At 43.2% G+C, this 19,140-nt stretch overlaps 1 protein-coding gene across 2 annotated transcripts in view; it reads left to right on the top strand.

Annotated features, from left to right (window-relative positions):
• Nucleotides 1–19,140, top strand: part of map3k3 (mitogen-activated protein kinase kinase kinase 3) — a 76,246-nt gene that overhangs the window by 39,615 nt on the left and 17,491 nt on the right. For both annotated transcript variants that reach the window (XM_060902101.1, XM_060902100.1), the window contains exons 3-8: nucleotides 2,614–2,744; nucleotides 2,842–2,882; nucleotides 3,089–3,188; nucleotides 3,289–3,402; nucleotides 3,479–3,599; nucleotides 18,763–18,896. In XM_060902101.1, the coding sequence (XP_060758084.1) occupies nucleotides 2,614–2,744; nucleotides 2,842–2,882; nucleotides 3,089–3,188; nucleotides 3,289–3,402; nucleotides 3,479–3,599; nucleotides 18,763–18,896 (641 nt within the window). The remainder of the gene's footprint in view (nucleotides 1–2,613; nucleotides 2,745–2,841; nucleotides 2,883–3,088; nucleotides 3,189–3,288; nucleotides 3,403–3,478; nucleotides 3,600–18,762; nucleotides 18,897–19,140) is intronic.

Below are 19,140 nucleotides of genomic sequence, written 5' to 3'. Positions count from 1 at the left end.
TTCTCCGAGTGAGCAAAAGCCAAGACAGCTCACTCTCACACTTCAAACACGAGAACCGAGATCTCAAAAACAGGGATCAAACATATCTGTCCTGCTCACAGGCTCTGTTATACTGGCACATGGCTGTGTGTGTGTGTGTGTGTGTACAGTATCTGCATGTTTCCTTACAAGACTTCCACTTAAAAACCAAAAGGGAAAAATTCTTCGTTGTTTGTACTTTGTCGTCGTGACACGGACATCCACCATTAACTTCATTGGAAATTTCAGTCCCAAACTTTGGTTCCCGGCAGCTTTAAAAACAATAGTGTCTGGAACAGCGTACATGGATACCGCGTCACCAAACAAAAAAGTTTGGAAACTTGGGGCCCGTCCACACGAGTACGCGGCCTCACCCAATACGCTGTCGTTTTGAAAAAATCTCCATAAACACGGCGTCGTTTCCAGAAATATCTGCGTCCACACGGATTCACTGGAAACGACCCAAAACGCTGTAGTACATATGCCAGGCCTGTATGTGGCGCTGTGACACCGCCACACCAATACACTAAAACCGGAAGAGAAGCCATGGAGCATGCGTATAAAGGTCACGCGCTGTTTACAAACAAGCTCATAACACGAGAAGAGGACGATCATGGCCAGCGCAACTCTGAGAGGAAGAGGAGAGTCTTTTGTGTGGACCGACAATGAAGTGGAACTATACGGTAGAAGCCTGTAGTCCGCCATTGTTGTTGTTATGACGCGTCTAGTGGCGGAGGCTGAGGTTAAAGGTTAGAGAGGCGGGGCTTATACGTCATCGTTTCTGAAAAAATCCGCATTCGCCGTCCAGACGACCCCGGGCTATCCGGCATTTTAGGATTTTCCCACTCTGGGACCCGTTTTCAAAAAATACCGGTTTCACACCTCGAAAAAGCCAGATCCGTCCGGACGTGAGGCTGAAATGGTAAAGTATTTATGCGGATTCGACAAAAACGTACTCGTGTGGACGGGCCCTTGGTTAGCTTTGGAAAGAGAGCATTTTGACTTGAATTTTGAAATTGTTAGTCAAATGGCCCTTTTCCACTACCCTTTTTCAGCTCGCTTCAGCCCGACACGGCTCGCGTTTCGACTACCTCAGAACAGCACGACTCAGCTCGCTTCAGCCCTGCTCAGCACCCAAAACTCGCACGGTTTTGGAGTAGGGCTGAAGCGAGCCAAACCGAGCCGAGTGGGGCTGGGGGCGTGAGGAGACACTCCCCTGTGCACTGATTGGTGAGGGGGAGTGTCCTCACATGCCCACACGCCCCGCGAGCACGCTGGGATCTGTAAACACCGTAAACCCGGAAGAAGAATTACGAATTATGAGAATTTCTGAAGCCTTATGCGCCTCGCCTCATCTATACGCTCTTGCCAGTATCTGTTGGCGTTGTCGGTGACAACAAGCCACAGAACCAAGACCAGCAACACTAACGACTCCATGTTTATTGTTTACTATCCGGGTCGTGAGACTACCGCTTAAAAGGTCACTGATGTCACTGTTTGCGCCGCCTAACGACATCACGTGACGTCCACCCACTTTCGCTAACTCCACCCAATGTGTCCACCCACTTCCAGCCAGCACGGTTCAGCGCGGTTGTAGTCGAAATGCAACTCCAACAGCCCCACTCAGCTCGACTCAGCACGGCACGGCTCAGCCCAACTCAGCCGCGTTGGTAGTGGAAAAGCGGCAATAGTAATGCATGAACATGATCATTTCCATACAGATGAGTTTGCGCTTCGTGGATTCTCGATCACATGACAAGCTGCATATTTTTCATTCATTCATTCAAAAAGCAATAACAGGAGCTAACTTGTTTCAAACTTGTTTCGGCAACAATAAGTGGACAAAATGAATGACACAGGCTACCTTTTGTAACTTTTAATTAATAAAAATATAACTGATTTATTCCCCCTCTTTCATAGCACAGCAGTTTTGACCAGGAACGGGGGTAAATCTGCTTCATGACTGACTGATTGATTGATTGTTTTCCTTTAAGAGCACATCCTCTAACTTTTATTTCTTATATATCTAATTTGAAAGTAACTTCATTTGAATTCGTCACATTTCTAAAACATACCTATAGCCTAGGTCACAACCGGACGTACGATTTTTTTTTTTTTTTTTTGGCCGTGCGATTTTTGGCGTTTCCCAAATCGCTGCTTTTTTTTTTTTTTTTTTTTTTTTTTTGTTCATGGAGAAAGACGCGCATTGGCCGTTTGTCTTGCAACCTAGAAAAAAACGTAAGCGCCCGTAGAGTTTGTTTGACAGGACAAAGAACCTCTGCAGCCAGTCTACGGCTCGAAAATCAGCATGACACACGCGCGCCCTCCGTGCATTTCACGCGCGCCCTCCGTGCCTTTCTTGCGTTTTTTGCACGTAGACTGGCCGTAGGAGCACGTACGGCCGGTTGTGACCGAGGCTTATGATGGTTTCATTGCAGTTGAGATTTTACCTCACAGGCAGCAGGAGGCACTAAGAAATACAAACGGCTCCTTTAACTGTCGCTTGAGTACCGGAACAGCAAACCAGAACATTAGTCGTTGTAACAATTCTTATAATACCGTGAATAATACCGTGTCTCGTGTTTCCGTGTGTAGATGAGAGACAGGCTCTCCATTCCATAATGAAGGACCTGGTGGCACTGCAGATGACCAGGCGGCAGCCCATGCCAGCTTACGACATGGCCAAAGTCAAGCCTGCTAATGCTGCTAGCACGGCTAACAGACAGGTAACACACACACGCGCACACGGATAGATGAAGACCGTCTGTGAGTGCTGTCTGTATCTCAGACCTGTTGTCACACAGCTCTGTTTGTTCCCTCCAGGACGACATCAGAATCAAGTTTGAGTTCTGCGGAGAGAGAAGGTGAGTGTGAGTAGCTAGTAGGGTATGCTGTGTATTTTTATTATATTACACACAGACGCTCAGACATTCCCTAGCTCAGCTTGCAGACTGGAATTTGAGCAGGAAAGGAAAAGACTGTGGTTTGTTTATAGGTGCCAGGAGAAACCACAGCTATGCTAGGTGTGCAAATCTGCAACTTGTGTGTGTGTGTGTGTGTGTGTGTGTAGGATATTGATGTTCAGTCGGCCAGTGCAGTTTGAGGAAGTCCAGCAAAAGGTCAAGACTGTGTTTGGGCAGCAGCTAGACCTGCACTATATGAACAACGAGGTACTGATCCAGTCTCACGCACTCACTCGGATGGATACATTATCCTTTCTATCATGGCAAATCATGGCCATGACCCACTTTTTTTTGTGTGTGTGTGTAGATGTCAATCCCGCTACATGGCCAGGATGACTTGGACAAGGCTATTGACCTGCTGGACCGAAGCTCAAACATGAAGAGTATAAAGATCCTGCTGCTAACAGAAGAACACAGCAATGTGAGTAACACACACACACACACGAGAACACAAAACACACACACTCATGAATATGTAACGAGGGTGTGTTCTACAGGTCTCGTCCCCGACTCATCACTCTGGGTGCAAGCAGGTTCGAATCAAAGCCTCCCAGTCCATGGGGGACGTGAGCACGGCATATCAGTCCTCTGAGACCAGAGGACGCCACCCGTCCACCAGTAAGCACACACACACACACACACACACACACACACACACACACACACACACGGAATTTTTCCCCAGGAAAAAAATTAAAGTCCTAAATTCTGGCGTGATAATACTCAGACAATTGAGCAGCAAAGGCATGAAGCGAAACTAGGGGGGTGCGGGGGCATGGCCCCCCGGAAAATTTTTTGAAAATAGATGCTCTGAGGTGCATTTTCAGGGTCTCTGATACCACGGGCGATTGCTCTAAGACAACGAGGGAGGCTCAGCCTCCTCTAAAAATGACGAACATCGTGTAGGATGAATTGCGCTAGGCTTATGTTATAGCCGACCTTATAACATTGCTATTTCAGATCCAGAATCATAGAAATATATGTGCTCAACCCAACTACAGTGCGAAATCATTCCGTTATAACTTTCCCCAGTTCGCCTAATGTGTGCGTGAGTTTTTCCCCCTTGTGACAGCGCGATGCAGCCCAGCCTCAGTGGATTGGGAGCTATGTGCTTGTCAATCTCAAAATGCAAGACAATTATTGGACAAATACTGGGAAAATGCCCGCCCACGGAGTCTCACGGACTCCCAGCCTCAATGGACTTCAACGGCATTTGGGAGCTATGCGCTTTTCAATCTCAAAATGCAAGACGATTATTGGACAAGTACTGCGAAAATGCCCGCCCAGGGACTCCGAGCCTCACATGGGAGGGACATGGCAGTTTCCGCGAGGAGACTGGTGATTGGTGAAAGCGGCCGGATATTTTCTTTGATTGACAGCTCGTTTGAACTATAGACAAGCAGCGGTACAGTGTTGCCAGATTGGGGGGTTTCCCGCCCAATTGGGCGGTTTTAAGTGCATTTTGGCGGGTTTTGAACATATTTTGGGCTGGATAACGTCAGCAGTATCTGGCAACATCAGTTCAGTCCCATGCGGATTCGCAAGTGCTGTGGTGTATTGTAAGAGATCGGCTTACATTTCGATTTCATTCATTACATACGGTTTCTACCAGCTTTTTTAGTTTGTATATATTTTCATTGTAAATAAAGTGTAAATATAGTGTTGTCAAGTTTGCTATCTTAGTTCCAGAAATTTCGTTTATTTGAGTGACTGAACTTGAACTTGAGGGGGCTAGTTAGCTAGCAAGAAAGCTGCGCACGGAGGCCAAGCATTGCTGATTTAATTTTGGCGAAGCCATTTGCCAGTCTTCCTTTCGAGGAAAAAATTAAAATTAAAGAGCAGGGTAGACCAACGCCTCAAATTGACTTGGTGAAAAAGGTAGGGAATAATACTCGTTCCTTTCAGCTCTCCTGGTACGAGAAAGTGAATTGGCTAACAGCAAGTGACCCACATCAACAACAGTAAATAGGCTACTTTAGTAATATGTCATGGATGGACCAAAAATATAGACTCTATTTAAAATGTTTATGCTGAGTATATTATATTGGAATATATATTTCTCTGGATATGAATTAAACACCGCTACAATTTGGAAAACATTTTTAAACAAAAACACAGCCGAGGTCAATTTTTAAACAACATGCCACAATTTTAAAATATAAAATGTTAAAATATCCCCCCCCCCCCCCCCCCCCAACACCACCATCATGTATATTGGACAGTAGGCTAATGGGCCAAAAGAACCTGTTATTTCACAGTTTGTGACCCTGCCAACAATCAGCCAGATCAGAGGCAAGAGTATGGGCAAAACTGATGTGTTTTTTCTTTTAAAATCTGGAAATATCGTAACCGACCAGCCTCCCCTGTTTGAAAGACTACCAGCCGCCACTGTCTGATACCCCTTTTCCACCAAAGCAGTTCCAGGGCTGGTTCGGGGCCAGTGCTGGTGCTGGTTCACAACTCGTTCAACTTGCGAGCCAGCTGAGAACCAGTTTGCTTTTCCATAGCTTGCGGTGCTAAGCGGAGCCACATCATTACGTCACTGTATACGTCATTACGTCGCCACGTTTACATAAACCTTGGCGCGAATATCAAAGCAAAAACAACACGGAAGAAGCAGCAGCGACAACAACAATAATAATGGCTGACTTTGCGTTTGTACAGCTGCTGCTTCTCGTCACTTAAAAATGGCGATCTTTCGCGGTCTTATTGTTGTTGGTCTTAACAACTCCGCCCCCCCGCTGATGTAAGCGGTTCTTTCCTCTGGCCCAGCAGAGAGTTGGTGCTAGCCTGGAACCGGTTTTTCTGGCCCCAGAGCCAGTTCTTTGTCAGTGGAAACAGAAAATCCGGTTCCAAACTAAGCACTGGCCCCGAACCAGCCCTGGAACTGCTTTGGTGGAAAAGGGGCATGACAGGTTTTAGATCCATGATTATAGGATAGATTTTACCAGTGTTTCAATGATTTCTGACCTAAATAATCTCATCTCATCTCATTATCTCTAGCCGCTTTATCCTGTTCTACAGGGTCGCAGGCAAGCTGGAGCCTGTCCCAGCTGACTACGGGCGAAAGGCGGGGTACACCCTGGACAAGTCGCCAGGTCATCACAGGGCTGACACATAGACACAAACAACCATTCACACTCACATTCACACCTACGCTCAATTTAGAGTCACCAGTTAACCTAACCTGCATGTCTTTGGACTGTGGGGGAAACCGGAGCACCCGGAGGAAACCCACGCGGACACGGGGAGAACATGCAAACTCCACACAGAAAGGCCCTCGCCGGCCACGGGGCTCGAACCCAGGACCTTCTTACTGTGAGGCGACAGCGCTAACCACTACACCACCGTGCCGCCCGACCTAAATAATATTAATGTAAACACATATTTGAAATTTCACCTTAAAGTTCAACATGCAAGTGAAACTGTTTTGTTATAAATTGAAAATCTACGGGGATCCCTTAATTATTATCTCTGAGCAAGTCCTGTTTGTAACAAAAATGTGAATGAAAATATGACCAGTGGTTTGCGCCATCTTATGCAACCCAATGAAGAGAATCGATCATCATGACCTCCTGTTGATCACAAAGGGATCTGAACCTAAGACCTGCCACCTTTAAAATAAGTTGCTGTATAACTATAACTGTAATGATTTAGGATGTTTCTGATGCAATTACCGTAATATATGTATAACTAAGATGCACTGAAAATAGGGATGTCCCGATCCGATCACGTGATCGGAAATCGGGCCCGATCACGTGGTTTCAGACTCGATCGGAATCGGGCATTACCTCCCGATCAGGGATCGGATATATATCTATATAATATATTCTCATTTTTAACACATCAATAGCTATGCGTTGGCACAGAGTGAGACCAGACCTCTTGTCTCAACACAGCAACATCAACACGTGCGGCATGACATCACTTTGTAGCGGAGACGCTATTGGTTATTGGCTGCCCGTTGCCAGCAAAGTTGAACACGGAAGCAGTTCGAAGCGGAAAGCAAAGCATGTCTGCGGTGTGGCGGTATTTCAAAGTTGATGACAACATTGCCATAGCAAACTGTGAAATATGTAAAGTTGGAATTTCAAGGGGTGGACAGGAAAGGGCCGCATTTAATACAACAAACCTGATACGGCGCCTGAAAAACAAACACCCAACACAATACAGCGAGTTTTTAGTGCTGTTGCAAACGTGTTGGATGACAAAAACAGGCTCAAACCTGAAAGGGTAGAAATGCTTGTTTTCATCAAGAAAAACGTTCATTTCCTTAATTGAAATTACTGTATACCACTGAGATGCGTTCTTAAAAGCAAATTACTGGCACTGTGGCAGTTTTTTTTTTTTAAATTTGTTTACATTCCTGCCAGGTATTTTAAGGTTATGTTTTTAATTTATTTATTGTTCAAACTACCTCACGTAAGTGCTCTGTTTGCTAACGGAGTTGTTGGATGTTAAAATAAGGTGTTAAATAAAAAAAAATGAGGAACATCCTGGATCCGTTTCTTTCCTCGTCTTTATTATTTTTTATGGATTATAAGAAGTTTCGGATCGGGACTCGGTATCGGCAGATACTCAAAATCAAATGATCGGTATCGGATCGGAGGGCAAAAAAACCTGATCGGGACATCCCTAACTGAAAAGTAAGGCAACTGCATATTATAAAGTTTAAATTTTGGCACTTTATTAAATGGACTGGATTAAGATAAAACATATTTAAAGGAAAAGAAAACTTAATTCATACATATTTAAGTTTGCGGAAAGATTATGTACTTATTCATGAAGAGAATTTGTTAAATGTAGCATAATTTCGAATAATAATGATGAGCGTATTTGGCAGTGTGATGTCACTGTGAGCCTTTAACAAAAGAATAATCCGGAGCCGCCTTTTGTTAAATGTATCGCAGTGACATCACACTGCCAAAAATGCTTATGATTTATTATTTGAAATTATGCTATATTTGACACGTTTGGACAACTTCACTTCGTGTGTTTATAAGTACATAATCTTTCTGCAAACCCAAACTAATGAATTAAGTTTTCTGCTCCTTTAAAGCAGATTAATTCTCCTTGGCTTTTGCTTGGCCCAATGTTGGGCGACCCTCTCATCGTCCATCTTGCTGTCATCCATGCTGATGTGGATCAAATTGTCCAGCGAGTCTTCTCCTAGCTTATTCCTCGCTGGAGTCTTTGTTCTCTTTAGGCAGGAGAAGCCTCGTTCACAATCTAAACAGAATAGTCTATCAAATAAATCAGTCGGCTTTGTCCGTTTGGTCGGGGACAACATCGGCAGCCAATGAGATCGCTTATAATGAATCGGAAAATTCCAGGATGTCTCACGTTTTCTTTCGATATTTTTATTGGACAGTTTGAACACGTGATCTTGACATAGCCAACAGATTAGTTTGTTTACATCATACCACGCGGACATATTACTTTGACAGAATCAACACAAATGTTGGAAAAAAGACGGCTTGTTTGTTTAACACAAATATCAATCAATATGTAAATGGGTCTGTTATTTGCTCTCCTATGTATCGAGTTACTTGTGGGTAGGAAATTTAACGTATCGGTGTAAATCTAAGCGTATCAGGTTTTAACTAAAGCGACTAAGCGTATCGGCAGGCAGAGCGAGCGTATCAGACCCAATACGCTAAAGCGCTTTGGGGAAAACCATGATGTATACACAGTGGTGCTTGAAAGTTTGTGAACCCTTTAGAATTTTCTATATTTCTGCATAAATATGACCTAAAACAACATCAGATTTTCACACAAGTCCTAAAAGTAGATAAAGAGAACCCAGTTAAACAAATGAGACAAAAATATTATACTTGGTCATTTATTTATTGAGGAAAATGATCCAATATTACATATCTGTGAGTGGCAAAAGTATGTGAACTTTTGCTTTCAGTATCTGTTGTGAGCCCCTTGTGCAGCAATAACTGCAACTAAACGTTTCCAGTAACTGTTGATCAGTCCTGCGCACCGGCTTGGAGGAATTTTAGCCCGTTCCTCCGTACAGAACAGCTTCAACTCTGGGATGTTGGTGGGTTTCCTCACATGAACTGCTCGCTTCAGGTCCTTCCACAACATTTCCATTGGATTAAGGTCAGGACTTTGACTTGGCCATTCCAAAACATTAACTTTATTCTTCTTTAACCATTCTTTGGTAGAACGACTTGTGTGCTTAGGGTCGTTGTCTTGCTGCATGACCCACCTTCTCTTGAGATTCAGTTCATGGACAGATGTCCTGACGTTTTCCTTTAGAATTCGCTGGTATAATTCAGAATTCATTGTTCCATCGATGATGGCAAGCCGTCCTGACCCAGATGCAGCAAAACAGGCCCAAACCATGATACTACCACCACCGTGTTTCACAGATGGGATAAGGTTCTTCTGCTGGAATGCAGCGTTTTCCTTTCTCCAAACAACGCTTCTCATTTAAACCAAAAAGTTCTATTTTGGTCTCTTCTGTCCACAAAACATTTTTCCAATAGCCTTCTGGCTTGTCCACGTGATCTTTAGCAAACTGCAGATGAGCAGCAATGTTCTTTTTGGAGAGCAGTGGCTTTCTCCTTGCAACCCTGCCATGCACACCATTGTTGTTCAGTGTTCTCCTGATGGTGGACTCATGAACATTAACATTAGCCAATGTGAGAGGCCTTCAGTTGCTTAGAAGTTACCCTGGGGTCCTTTGTGACCTCGCCGACTATCACACGCCTTGCTCTTGGAGTGATCTTTGTTGGTCGACCACTCCTGGGGAGGGTAACAATGGTCTTGAATTTCCTCCATTTGTACACAATCTGTCTGACTGTGGATTGGTGGAGTCCAAACTCTTTAGAGATGGTTTTGTAACCTTTTCCAGCCTGATGAACATCAACAGCGCTTTTTCTGAGGTCCTCAGAAATCTCCTTTGTTCGTGCCATGATACACTTCCACAAACATGTGTTGTGAAGCTCAGACTTTGATAGATCCCTGTTCTTTAAATAAAGCAGGGTGCCCACTCACACCTGATTGTCATCCCATTGACTGAAAACACCTGACTCTAATTTCACCTTCAAATTAACTGCTAATCCTAGAGGTTCACATACTTTTGCCACTCACAGATATGTAATATTGGATCATTTTCCTCAATAAATAAATGACCAAGTATAATATTTTTGTCTCATTTGTTTAACTGGGTTCTCTTTATCTACTTTTAGGACTTGTGTGAAAATCTGATGATGCTTTAGGTCATATTTATGCAGAAATGGAGAAAATTCTAAAGGGTTCATAAACTTTCAAGCACCACTGTGATAACACGATGAGAGACTTGACGTGCAGGGTATAAAAGCAAAAATTTTTCCAGCTCATTTCTGCTGTAAATGTAAAGGCAGGCATTATTGTTAGTTAGTGTTTGGATCACCTGAGCTTCAAAAGGCTCCAAATCGTTAACTTCGCTCGGACCAGGGTAAAGTGGTGACTGAAAGTATTCAGTGAATATTGAGGGATGGATTACACAAGTCACGTGTGGTGTGTTGTGTCCCCCCCAATTCGAAACCAAGACTTTCTCAGTTCCTATGTATGTAATAAAAAAATATATATATATCTCGTACAATGGTTAGAGAAACAGCTCTGGGAACAAAAGGTTGCTGGTTTGATTCCCTGGACCAGCAGGAATGACTGAAGTAATAGCTTGAGCAAGGAACCTAACCCCTAACCGCTCCCCAGGCTGCTCTGGGTGTATTGTATGTTGCTCTGGATAAGAGCGTCTGCTAAATACCATTAATGTAAAGGAACACTACACGTGATATCAGTTTGTGATCTCGCAGAAACTGTTCAATGGTGTATTATAATATGTATAATGTATTGTATACATATTCAAGTTATATGTAGTGGAAGTTCATTATGTCTAACTATTAAAGCTATTTTAAGTTCGTTTCTTAAGACAAGGATTTTTTAAGATGTTACCTTGTTGACAGTTTCGGCGAGAATCTTCCGCCTTCTTCAAAACAGTCACCAGATGTCGAGTGGTGACGTGCCTTATCAGCTGATGTTACGCTACGGAGGCGTGAACGTCCCGCCCAATTTGACAGGTAGTTCACGCCTCCTGGAGCGCAGTCCTGGGGGAGCGACCTGACAGCAGGAGGCGTGAACTACCTGTCAAATTGGGCGGGACGTTCACGCCTCCGTAGCGTAACATCAGCTGATAAGGCACGTCACCACTCAACATCTGGTGACACTTTTGAAGAAGGCGGAAGATTCTCGCCGAAACTGTCAACAAGGTAACATCTTAAAAAATCCTTGTCTTAAGAAACGAACTTAAAATAGCTTTAATATTCGTTATTCCATGAAATCGAGTCGTACATGAGCTGATAGTCGACGAGGCGCGTAGCACTGAGTTGTGTATAATCTATGTACGACAAGATTGAGTGGAATAACTGTTTTCTATCCACATTCACTGGATTTTGAGAAACGGACCATTTTTATTTTTTTGCAAATTCGATAAATAACTTTATGCAAAACGTACGACAAAATTTCCACTTAGGCGGACTTCTTAAAAACCTATTTTTATGGCGGCACGAATTGACTTTTTAGTATTTTTTTTGTTTTTTTTGTAGAAAGTGCTGTCTTACTGTCGTGCCGAGGTATAGAACAGCTTTAGACATTTTATTTAACTCTTCCTTGGAATTTTCAAACTGTTTTGAGCTTTTGAACCAGTCTAAAAAAATTCAACACATTTTAATGCTTAATAATGAAGAACGTAAACAATCTGGTGAAATGACCAGAGCAATTTGTGAAAAATGCTATAATAATAATAATTATTATTATTCTTGGGCTGCACGGTGGTGTAGTGGTTAGCGCTGTCGCCTCACAGCAAGAAGGTCTGGGTTCGAGCCCCGGGGCCGGCGAGGGCCTTTCTGTACAGAGTTTGCATGTTCTCCCCGTGTCCGCGTGGGTTTCCTCCGGGTGCTCTGGTTTCCCCCACAGTCCAAAGACATGCAGGTTAGGTTAACTGGTGACTCTAAATTGAGCGTAGGTGTGAATGTGAGTGTGAATGGTTGTCTGTGTCTATGTGTCAGCCCTGTGATGACCTGGCGACTTGTCCAGGGTGTACCCCGCCTTTCACCCGTAGTCAGCTGGGATAGGCTCCAGCTTGCCTGCGACCCTGTAGAAGGATAAAGCGGCTAGAGATAATGCGATGAGATAATAATTCTTGAAAAAAAATGCATTCTTACCATCAAATACTTTTAATTCCATTTTTTTGGGAGGGGTTTTGTTTTCGAGTAGTTCTTATTTTGTCCTTGCTTGGTTCAGCGACACGCGCCGCCATTTTGTTTTTCTCTCCTCACCGTATATGAGCTGATATCCTAGTAGTAGAGTAGCCAATCAGAGCGCGCGATTGGCCATATCCAGTGAAATATAACAATATATAATGTACAGAGAATAATGCGGTGCTTGAAAACTGCTCCTGAACCTTCCTGCTAAATTATAACGTGAATGAAAATAAACGCGAGGATATATTTTGACAGTCTTGGCGAGAGTCCAGATCACGACTCTGATGCGCTATAAACAAATGAAATCTCACTTGCGTCGAGTTGTAACAAAGGCGGACTAGCTTATCTAGCCAGCTAGCTATTATTAACAAGATTTGCAGCATTGTTTAAGGATGTGTTAAGTTTCAAGGACCTGTTTAGTAGGAACAGATGTCAAGTGCAGTTAATTAAACTGCTGTATCCAGGAACGGCGAATTCATATCCGGGCGAAATATTTGTGAAGCAGAAAGATTGTGATTTATGATTTTAACCCTTAAGTTCTCGTGTGGAAATGTAGGAAAATGGTGGCTTGTAAACTGGCTCATGTTTACATTACAGTCGAGCTCACTATAAAGAGAAAGGAGGAATTAGGGGAACAGGAAGATGCTCAAGCTGCCTTGCATTACTCTCGGATGTTGAGTCACGTCTCTCTCTCTCTGTCTCGAATGCTTGGACGTGTTCTGTTCAGTATCGTACCCTTCTTTGGTCTTGTTCCTTTTCTTCTCTTTCTCAGTATCTTTCTTTTTTTGATCCCTCTCTCTTTCACGCGTGCTCTACTCTCTCTCGCTCTCCGTCTGTTGTTCCTTTGACTTCCTTCGTGAGCAGTGGGTCCTCATCCTTTTCCTGTCCACCATCACTAGTTGCTGCACAATGGCCCGCTGGCATCCGGCCAATCAGATTGTGAGACACTATTAGCCGACCGAGTTTCGTGTGTGCGCGCGTTTGTGAAAGGCAGGGGCGGGGTGGGTGGGGGAGGTTCTTTCAGCTTGTGAGGCATGCAGAGAGGCAAGACTTCTTCGAGCTTTTGCATCTGGAGGAGTTTGTTTATGTCTGTCTTCAGACTAATGATTCAGAGACTCTGGCAGTTTAGTTACACTCTGAGCCCATCCCAGGTGATTTCTCGCACAGAGAGGGTATTTTCACACTGATGTAGACCGCTCTTGCACTAAACGCAGGGTTATTACATCATGCTGTTTGGCTAGCATTTAAACATGGCCTTCAAGGTCAATACACGAAGGCAGTATTCATACAAAGTGTCTTTTGTGTAAAGAAAGCGCTGCCTGGATTGCTTTCCGGGACGATACGAAAAACAGCGGCTCACGCTCAACACATTCTAACCAGGGACGTGTACTCGCCGGCCACTTTATTAGGAACATCCATCCACACGGTTCTGTGATCTTGACAGCAACACGATGCATCAAATCATGCAGATGCAAATCCAGAGCTTCAGTTAACGTTCACGATCTTCAAACGTCAGAACGGGAAAAATTGCGGTCTCAATTTTTGTGACTTTTTCACTGTGGCATGGGTTTTGGTTTGAGCCAGATGGACTGGTTTTTATGCCTCCGCCACCGTAAGGTGCAGGAGGCATTATGTTTTCGGGTCGTCCGTGCGTGCGTGTGTCCGTCCCGAAACCTTGTGAACGCGATATCTCAAAGACTAATGCAAGGAATTTCACCAAACTTTCATCATTTGTGCACTTTGGGACAAAGATGAAATGATTTAGATTTTGAGATCAAAAGGTCTGAGGTCACTGTGAGGTCAAATATCTGTCCGGAAACCTTGCGAACACAAATTCTCATCTCATTATCTCTAGCCGCTTTATCCTGTTCTACAGGGTCGCAGGCGAGCTGGAGCCTATCCCAGCTGACTACGGGCGAAAGGCGGGGTACACCCTGGACAAGTCGCCAGGTCATCACAGGGCTGACACATAGACACAGACAACCATTCACACTCACATTCACACCTACGCTCAATTTAGAGTCACCAGTTAACCTAACCTGCATGTCTTTGGACTGTGGGGGAAACCGGAGCACCCGGAGGAAACTCACGCGGACACGGGGAGAACATGCAAACTCCACACAAAGGCCCTCGCCGGCCCCGGGGCTCGAACCCGGACCTTCTTGCTGTGAGGCGACAGCGCTAACCACTACACCACCATGCCGCCCCACAATATCTCCAAGGCAAATGAAAGGAATTTCACCAAACTTTCACCATTTGTGCAATTGGGGGACAAACATGAACTGATTAGATTTTGAGGTTGAAAGGTCTACGGTCAAGGTCACTGTGAGGTCAAATGTCCATCCCCAAACTTTGTGAACACCATATCTCAAAGACTAATGCAAGGAATTTCACTAAACTTTCATCATTTGTTCACTTTGGGACAAAGATGAAATTATTAGATTTTGAGATCAAAAGGTTTAAGGTCAAGGTCACTGTGAGGTCAAATATCTGTCCGGAAACCTTGCGAACACAATATCTCCAAGGCAAATGAAAGGAATTTCACCGAACTTTCACCATTTGTGCGCTTTGGGACAAACATGAACTGATTAGATTTTGAGATTAAAAGGTCACAGGTCAAGATTACTGTGAGGTCAAATGTCCATCCCCAAATCACAGCTTAATAAGGCGTGTAGTCTACCAGGCGGAGGCATCCGCATCGACGCCGTTGGCGTCGAGTTCTATCTAGTTTTGATTGTTTCAGAAACCGCTGATCTCCTGGGGCTTTCTCACACAGCAGTCTCGACAGTTTGCACAGAATGGTGCGAGAAATACTGAGTGAGAGAGCTACAGTTTTGTGGGTGGAAAGTAAACGAACACCTTGTTGATAAGAGCGGTCAGAGGAAAATGGACAGATTCATGGTTCGAGGTTTTTTATTTATTTTGCCAGGAAGGATATAGTAACTCATATAATCACTCTTTACAACTGTGGTGAGCAGAAAAGCATCTCAGCATGCAACAGAAGAACACATTGGGTTCCACTCCTGCAGCCAAGAACAGGGATCTTAGAATCAAGAACACGTTCCTATTAAAGTGGCCCGTGAGTGTAAGTTATCAGTAACGTTTTTTTCAGACCGAGTAAAAGTACACACAGACGTACTCGTACTGAATTGCGTAACGTACTCCGCTGTCAGGGATATCACGGCGCGTTTTATTCAGTGTGTGTTTAACCGAGTTCAAGCGTGTTTAAGTACCAGCCTCAGGAAGCGATTCCACAGTCACGGTGTGACCTCAGTTCATGATGTAATCCTCCGTGGCTGAGCAGTCTAGCCCGCTGTCCAGGAACAGCAGGTTTTGCAACGTCGGTTTGAATCTTGGCATCGACGTATTTCCGAGTGGCCTGTTTTTTCTATTTATGTACCGTAGCTTCTATCTGCCAATCAGACAAAGTCTGAGCTCAGACCTGCACAGGTTTCTAGTTCTTATTTAAAAGTGCACACATACTAAACATGCAACGATACATCATCTCATTATCTCTAGCCGCTTTATCCTGTTCTACAGGGTCGCAGGCGAGCTGGAGCCTATCCCAGCTGACTACGGGCGAAAGGCGGGGTACACCCTGGACAAGTCACCAGGTCATCACAGGGCTGACACATAGACACAGACAACCATTCACACTCACATTCACACCTACGCTCAATTTAGAGTCACCAGTTAACCTAACCTGCATGTCTTTGGACTGTGGGGGAAACCGGAGCACCCGGAGGAAACCCACGCGGACACGGGGAGAACATGCAAACTCCACACAGAAAGGCCCTCGCCAGCCACGGGGCTCGAACCCGGACCTTCTTGCTGTGAGGCGACAGCGCTAACCACTACACCACCGTGCCACCCACGATACATCGTGATATTTTCAGACACGCAGTTTGAAGTCTCTTAATTTTTTTTTTCAGCTGTAATAGCATTGTTTAGACAGCAATAACATAAAAATAGTGGGAATTCATGTGGTCAATGCAGCTCTAATGCCGCAAAAACGCACAAAAAAAAAATCTAAAATGTGAAAGAGCTGTTGTACAAATGTTTGAAGAAGAAATCAGAGACTGCTGAATGTTAAAGAAAAGAGAAGCAAATGGAGGAAGTACAAACGCTCGAAGTTCATTAAAAAAAGCAAATTTGTTATGAACTTGTTTCTTAAAAACGTTGTTCGTAAACTGTTTGCCCACGCGGTTTTTTCATGAGGCAGTGAACCTCTCCCCTTAACCAGTTAGCCTGTTTACCTGTAGAATGTTCCAGGTGTACATCTTTCCCAGCCCTTTTGTTTCCCCAGTCACAACTTTTTTGGACGCTCCACGTCATCTAAGGCAAATAATAAATGGATTAAAAAACATGCTGTTATTAACAAAGACACATCATGAAGCTTCTTGTCCAGGCCAGTAAGTTTCCCCTTACGAGAAAGTTGTCAGGACAGAGAAGATTCATGCAAGTTCTCGTCACGCAAGGTTTTTTTTTTTTAGGTTTTGCACAGCGTTTGAATATTTTTGGACTCGGGGTTATACATTAGTTACCCCAGATTGAGTAGAGTTGCTGTGGAGAAGAGCATGTTTTGTTCCACTTTGGAAAAGTACGGTTTAGAATTGCGTCAGAATTGATATTGGCAGATCGTCAAGAACAATATACCGGAGAAGAGCTGTTATTTTGAATCCAGACATGATATTTGGCTGGTAGATATTTCGTCTCGCCTCACCAACATCGGTTCTGATGTGTGCTGTAAGAAATAAACTCCTCAAGCTGAGTTTTATGCTTAAGATATTTTATTAGGTGCTTTTGTATTGGTTGCTATCCTTAATGGTGGAATATGCCGTCATTGCGTGTCGCCTTTTAATTAATACAACACTCAGGTTATGCCATGTCGTATTATGTACAAAATGTATCATGCCGTATCATGATTCTTAAAGGTATTTTTACAATACGCAATATATATATATATATATATATATATATATATATATATATATATATATATATATATATATATATATATATATGTATATATATATATATATATGTATATATATATATATATATGTATATATATATATATATATATATATATATATATATATATAATATACATACACAATTTGTTTACTGCCATTAGTCTCTTTGCACCTTTTAGAGTTTTTATTTATTTATTTTCCGTTCAATGCTGCCACTTTTGCACAGTTCTCTTATTTTCATTCATCACAATTCTTGTTTTTAACACTATTAATGCACGTTCACCTGTACAAAGCGCACACACGTATATGGGCGGCACGGTGGTGTAGTGGTTAGCACAGTCGCCTCACAGCAAGAAGGTCCGGGTTCGAGCCCCGTGGCTGGCGAGGGCCTTTCTGTGTGGAGTTTGCATGTTCTCCCCGTGTCCGCGTGGGTTTCCTCCGGGTGCTCCGGTTTCCCCCACAGTCCAAAGACATGCAGGTTAGGTTAACTGGTGACTCTAAATTGAGCGTAGGTGTGAATGTGAGTGTGAATGGTTGTCTGTGTCTATGTGTCAGCCCTGTGATGACCTGGCGACTTGTCCAGGGTGTACCCCGCCTTTCGCCCGTAGTCAGCTGGGATAGGCTCCAGCTTGCCTGCGACCCTGTAGAACAGGATAAAGCGGCTAGAGATAATATGAGAATGAGATGAGAGATATATTATTCTTACATTTTTCTGTATATTGTATAGTCGGCTTTTATTTTGTTGTACAGTGTGTCTTTTTCTTTTCACATGTCTGATAACTTGCTGCTGTAACATTTTATTTCCCATTTTGGGATCAATAAAGTAAATCCATCCATCCATCCCAGTTTATAGGTGTGCTCACTACACAACAAAATACATGTTCAATACTTTTATTTAATGTCTAAAATAATTTTATATTTCAAAATATTTTTACATTTAAAAAAAACTAGCAATGAATATTTAAAACTGAAAGGAGGGAAAACACCCAAAAATTTTGTAGATTTTTTTTTTTTTCCAGAAACTTAACATTAAATCCGCTGCATGGAATTTATAGTTTGTAATTATTTAAACAATATTTTATAAAGCTATAAAAATAAATCATGATATCCACCATAAATCAGAAAACATTATTGTGATCTGGCATGTTATCAGTTTATCACGATATTGATGATTATATCATCACATTTTCGCATCAGAGCATTTTTTACAGTCGTAAGCATGGCGACACTTCTAACTAGTTAATTATGTCCAAAACAGCAAAAACTGCTCCTTTGTGTTGAGTATTAGTAAATCTCCTCATAAAATATCTCAGATATCTTATAGAGCTCATCATATTCGTGAGCAAGGTTCATTTTTTCCAGCATTGTCTGCATTTTTTTTTTTTTTTGCTGCTTAAAATTTCTCTCGGATAAATTCTATTAAGAGTTGGAATTTTGTGGCTCTTTCACAAAAGATACCCGACGTATGCTTATGGAACAAAAAGAGCGACGTACACTGAAATTGGTCTGTAATAAATATCCTATCTTTGCCTCGCCCAATCTCAGGTTCTCAGAACACTGGGCGGAGCTCTCCTCCTCCTGGGTACGTTCCGGAGCGGCAGCAAAGAATCGCTCGCCAAGGATCCTACACCAGCATCAACAGCGAGGGAGAGTTTATACCCGAGACCAGCGACCAGTGTGTGAGTGGACAGTCTCTCTCTCTCTCTCTCTCACTCACTCACTCACTCACTCACACACACACACACACACACACACACACACACACACTTCAGACTTGCTTAAATGTACTTTTTTTTTTCCCCCTTATTAATTTTATACTCCGCTGCATTGAATATCAGATTCTGCCTCAGTGTACTCCAGGGATATTTAAAGAACTGAACTGAATTTAATTTTAGAAACTGTCAGTTCAGGTGTAAAGGACAA

This window comes from Neoarius graeffei, chromosome 20, assembly GCF_027579695.1.
Source record: "Neoarius graeffei isolate fNeoGra1 chromosome 20, fNeoGra1.pri, whole genome shotgun sequence".
Classification (NCBI taxonomy): domain Eukaryota; kingdom Metazoa; phylum Chordata; class Actinopteri; order Siluriformes; family Ariidae; genus Neoarius; species Neoarius graeffei.
Note: the sequence above shows the minus strand (reverse complement) of the source record. Positions and strands in the feature narration are given on the sequence as shown.